This window comes from Berghia stephanieae, chromosome 3 (genome assembly GCF_034508935.2).
Source record: "Berghia stephanieae isolate SIO BIC M18660-M18661 chromosome 3, UCSD_Bste_1.3, whole genome shotgun sequence".
Lineage (NCBI taxonomy): Eukaryota > Metazoa > Mollusca > Gastropoda > Nudibranchia > Aeolidiidae > Berghia > Berghia stephanieae.
Genome location: NC_088362.1, coordinates 10023400 through 10029294, shown reverse-complemented (window position 1 = coordinate 10029294; position 5895 = coordinate 10023400). Strand labels below are relative to the sequence as shown.

At 42.0% G+C, this 5895-nt stretch overlaps 1 protein-coding gene across 1 annotated transcript in view; it reads left to right on the top strand.

The window, feature by feature from the left end:
- LOC144969151 (uncharacterized) overlaps positions 1 to 5895 on the top strand; it is a 25764-nt gene that overhangs the window by 16913 nt on the left and 2956 nt on the right. The window contains exons 2-4 of the mRNA XM_078908259.1: positions 3933 to 4155; positions 4428 to 4608; positions 5188 to 5535. Of these exons, the coding sequence (XP_078764385.1) occupies positions 3933 to 4155; positions 4428 to 4608; positions 5188 to 5535 (752 nt within the window). The remainder of the gene's footprint in view (positions 1 to 3932; positions 4156 to 4427; positions 4609 to 5187; positions 5536 to 5895) is intronic.

The window sequence follows — 5895 nt, the reverse complement described above, 5'->3', positions numbered from 1 at the left end:
CTTACAGAGAGAACGTAAACATGGTTTTGCTCATGCGTCTCTCGTCCTCGGTGAAGTGTCTCATGCCGCTTTCAAGTAAGGTCACCTGGAGGAAGCTTAGGTGTCCTTAACCTTCTCCTTACCAACCATTTTCAGAATTTTTCCAAAAACTTCACCCCCACCCAACACAAAAACAGACATTTCTAATTCAAACAGAAAAGCAACAAGCACATTTTATACATGATATTGCTCGACAATAGGAATCATATTATCGAACGTCAAGTTTTTATAGCTATAGATAGAACGAAGATGACGTCACTCAAGCCTCTGTTATTGTATTTTGCCATCCGTGTTCGAGAATTTCCGAATACGAACTGTTCAGTCAGGACAAAAATCATTACAAAAGTACGAAAAGAAGGGTCAATTTCGTAGAAAAAAAGGTGGTGCCCCCCCTCCCCCCCCCCCCCCCCCCCCGTTCAGCGAAGTAGAGGAAAATATCGACTTTGTGGAAGATGCTATTCTGTCTCAAGAAGACAATCATGGATCCCATCTCTCTACTCGTGAAGTTGCTGTTGTCGGGGCATAAGTGACTTTTCCGTACGGCAGATTATAAAAAAAAAAGATCTTAATCTCCGCCCTTTCAAGTGAATAAAGACCAGCATAATTCGATGAAAAGCAATTGAAAGCAGCAATACAGGATGCTTGGGACAGAATAACTATTGATGATATTCGTCGTTCAATTGCTTCGTGGAAAAAAACGCCTACGTACTGTAGTGTCACAAAACGGCGGTTCGACCGATCGCGTATGAGCTTTTTTTGAAATCCTGACGCAACTTTGATATTATGTTTTTAGGGTACGTTTTTATAACGTTTTGTAAAATAATAACTACTTATTCAATGTTTTAGAAATTTTAAATGGCTATTACTAAACAATAAATAATTAATTTGTCAAAAGGAGAAATGTTTACTATTATTACTTTTAAAATGACAGATCTCCAAAGTGGGGCCTTTTATTTTCTCGCACCCTATATATATATATAAATATATATATATATATATATATATAGTGGTGATCGAAAATTGTATAAACTTGGTGTGTTTTAAACTAACTAATTCTTAAGATGCAAACAAAGCCTGAAAAACTGTTTATTATAACAATATTCTTTAATTTGATGGGTGATTTGATAGGTATTAAACATTTTTTGCTGGAGCAAGGACCGTAATTTAAAAATTAGTAGGAAAAGGAAAATAACAAAATGAAACTTCGAATCATGGATGGCATTCTAACTACATTTGTTGAAAACTTCACAGAATTGTATGGCCACTTCCGAAATAGTCAATATCTGGTGTAACTGCAGTGCTCGCATAGATCCTACCAGTGTCGCCAGTTAAAGTTGAGGAATGTTGTCCCATGCAATTCTGCGAGTTCGGAATAGTTCATCATTGCGGGGGGGGGGGGGGGTGTGTTGTGGATTCATACCACAAAGTTCACAACTAACGACGTCACGAATTTTTAGGTCTGGGGAACCTGCATGCCACCATTCGGTGATATTGACTCCATTGCTGGTCAAAATGTCTGATTATAGGAGCGATCTATATTCATGTTTTCGTCCAACCAGGTCATCAACCACATGATTTGTTGCTGTCCAACGATTGGCTATTTCTTAACAAATATAAACACGCTGCTTTGTTTATGAAAGTTATAAACATACCCATGTGTCAAGCTGAATAAAATGACTAATCGTGATGTTAGATATTTCAAAACATGTGAACACTTTTCACTATGTGGGTCACTTTGAGCACATTTTGCAATGTGACCAATGACTTCGAGCACATGGAAATTTAATATAGATCCTACCCATTGCCCTGTGGAAAGGGACCTTGTTCATGATGAGTTTCGATGATATTGGAGAAAGGGTTGGACGTATTCATGTACAATTTCTCTGGTATATCTTTCCCCTGTTAGATCTCATGGGGTTTTTGTTTTCTTTTTTTTATTGTGACAAGCTGTGTTTGAAAGTTCCTGCTAATTTATGACTCCCTAAACTAAGACTTGAACATATCCGCTGTTGGTTCAAGAACACACAACTGCCCAAATTGTTCATTTTTTCCTATGTAAAACAGCATCCTCCCGTCATATCCACCAACAACAAACCGGGATTCCACACGAATATGACCGTTGGCCACTGATTCACCGTCCAGCGCCGATAATCCTGAGAGAATGCAGGTGAGTTCAGCGATGATTTTGTCCTAATTGAGGACACATTAACATTTGTCTGGTAACTGGTGGGTTCGTGAAGTGGACGTCTTACTGTATTTCTGTTTATTTGGCGTCCAGGAAAATTTCGTGAAGTTTCGATGGCAATTCGAAATCAATTTTTAGGTATTGCTCAGCTTGAGTCGGTATTCGTGGTCTTCCAGTTACTGGGCAATTCTTTACAGTCTGTGTGGCTTGAACCGTGGCCTTCGTTAAGTTATGGCATGATACTGACCAAAAAATGACGTCAAAATGCCAGTCTTTTGCCACAAAAGAAAACAAATCGTGAGTTGTATTCGATAGTTCAACCAATGAAATAACTTGTTTCCATGAGCTCTACTAACGACAACTCACTAGGCGGTGCAAAAACCAAATAATGACGTCAAACTGCCAGTCTTTTTGGGTTTCAGTATCAGGCTATAACATAACGATGGCTACGCTTGAACGAGCGTAAGACGTAGACAGTCGTTCTTAAACATCCTAGCAACACATTATGTCACTGACTGGTAAGCTTCAAGATTGCCAATAGGATTTAATAGTCTGATTGCACGTCCGCAGGGGAAAACAGGCAGCTTGGTTCTAAACAAAGAAAATCGGTACTTTTTATTCTTCATGCTTGCTAGAACATTTTCACATGTCATGTGATCAGAATGTATAAAAGTCAAAACATGATCAGACGTAGAATGTTTTTCTTCTTTGGATACGCTTTTATGCTCGTCGGAGAAGTGCTTCATAAGGGCGTCCGCCATTGTCCCAATAGCTTAGAACCAATTACTAAGTGACTATGCGTCATTACGAGGAAAGTGACGTCACGACTGTTGAATCCTAATGCAAGAAGACGCTCTTCTAATGCCTAAGGTGGCATAACGTGAAAAGATTATTAAATATTTAAAAATGTTTTTCAGCATTAAAATGTATCAACATGACGTGGATACAACATTGTAATTCTACACACTTCCTGTTGACAGGGAAATACAAAGTCTCCAACCAGCACGTGGGCATCATGTAGAGTCTAGAACAAAGTTATGAACAAAAACAAAAATGATTGAACAGATGAACAGTTAATGGAATTCACAACAACTCGATTAAATTCCATACGACACGGTTGATAAAAGAATGATTTAAAATATGTATAGATAGTATGCGCTTGGCTAAGAAGCTCATAACATTGCCATCCGGAAGTATAACGTACCAACACACAAAACTGTGTGTTACCTAGAGCGTTTATAGTCTGGTAATACAGTTTAGTGAGAATTACTCATAAACGCGGATGGCAAAAAGCAATAACAAAGACCAGAGTGACGTCATCTTCGTTCTATCTATAGAAATTTATAATCATGGTTATATCTATCTATTTATCTATCTTTCTACCTATCTATCTATCTATTGTTTTTCCCCTAAGAGAACAACTTCAAGGTCTTTTTGTACCTTATAATCTTTGCAAGTTTGAGCATTAATCCTTCGCACCAGATCGTATCGTACGCCGCCGATAGGTCCATAAATAAAGCACCAATTTGCTGTTTTCTTTCGTGGTGCACCTCCCTTCCCTGAAGCCCACCTGCTCGGGTGGCAGGACAGCGTCTAGGACCGGCCCCAATCGGTTTAATAGAACACGTTCCAACAATTTGTATAGTCAGCTCAGTAGTGACATTGGTCTGTAACTGTCGGCCTCTTACACCGGTTTCCCTGGCTTCAGGATGGCAACGATCTTTGTGTGCTTCCACACTTGTGGGAGCTTTCCTGTTGCAAGGACATCAGACATTGCCTCTGCCAGCCAGACTCGTGCCCTGTGGCCCTGATGCGTCACCTTATCAGGATATACGCCGTCTGTCCCTGCTGTCTTGCCGTTCTTTACATCGCTAATGGCTGCATCCACCTCTCGGGGACTGAATGGGATGTCCAGTTCGACTCCTCCGCAGGTAGCGAGTCCAGAATCGTACGGTACGCCTTGCGGACACCGCGCTCAAACGCCTGATTAGGGACCCGTTTGCTACTGTTCTTTATCTTCCTGGCACTCGTATCTGCCTCACACTCTGGTGCAGCCTTCGCGTAATTCCGGTCGAGACTTTCGACGGTCTCCTGCCACCGTTGCTTCCTTCCTTCTGCCAGAGACTGAAGTCAGGATATCGTCAACGTTCTGGGACTGGGTCTGCTGGTATTTTTGTACAGCTTTTCCGACTCTTCCGTCCAGCAGGGGGAGTAAAATTTTTGTTTGCCCAGTGGAATGGAGCGGTGAGCGCTCTTAGCCAGCAGCCTGTTAAATCTGGTTATATTCTCGGACTTGGGAGGGATTGCAGGGCAAACATTTTGCCAGAAACTGTCCGCGTCACTTGCATCGGTTCACCGTTCGCTCCCTTCGTGACGAGAGTAAGGTTAGGAGTATAATCCTTCTATGGCGGGTACCCTTAAAGGTAACCTCGGCTGTAGAATAGTACAATAGGTTCAGATCGTTGCAGTCCATCCATGAGTGGAGTTATCTACCTGCCTCGTTGCAGCCTCGGTAGCCCCATTCTTGATGGTGGCTATTTAAGTCTCCCAGATGGAAGGATGGCTAATCACAGGTACCGGTGGTGTAGTCCAAGTCGCTCTAGGTGGTTTGTAGATGATATGCAAATACAGCCCACCTACCTCTACTGAAATTCCATTCACCTCGTTGCTGTCCGTTGCGCTCTCAATGACTTTTAGCTTCGATGGCTCTTTAACATAAATGCTAACCCCTACCTTGAGCCTTGAAGTGTCCTCTCGCTGGACCACCGTTTAGCCTGGGATCTGGGATCGAGAAGATTGCTCGCCTGGATAAAGATAGGCCTGCTGTAATAGGAGGATAACAACGCTACGAGCGGCCAGTAGCTTTGACAAAAGCTCATGTTTTACCATACTCTGGCTCTCAATATTGAGGGATAATATATACGTCAGGTCGCTAACCCTGGTATCGCATTTTTCAGCTAAAGATATATTGGGAAGTTCGCTTATTTCGTGCCCACGACTCTCGCGACACGAACGGGACAGTATTTGGCTAGGCGGCCGACCACTTCCCCATTGAATATCCTGTCTGATGCGGATTTCATGAACATAGCAGTGTGGGCCAGGGATGGCCGAGGCCATTCGGGCACCGGGTTGGATCTCCATAACTCACGTATCGGGCGTGCCGCTCAAGTGGCTCGCTATAGGTTCGATACCCGAGATGGTCTCGTGACGGTCAACCCGAATTTACTCCTTTGCCCCCGATATGCCTCAAGTTCCCTCACCGCGTCAAGGTCCATAGGAATCCATAGGAAAAAGCGACAACACAAAAACAGGTAGGTACACAGAAACCGTGAAATGGGGGACTATAATAATCCCGAAAATGGAATTTGTTTATACATAATTTACCTCTCTAATAGGAAAAAAGTGCCCGGTGAATTAACACAACTTTCAGTCGGACATTCATGTTGACGATTTTATTGCAAATTTTCCCGTTTCCCTCCCTCGAAATATCATATATTATGAATGCTATACAAACGGAGCATGAGCACCCACTCAAAAGTTTTTACAACATGGACAGTTACACCAAAAAATAGTGCACTGAACATTTATATTTAATAATTACTGTCAAATTTAAAAGGAGATAGAACAATTTGTTTACCCAAGTCTGAGCTTGCAACACTATAGATAGTATG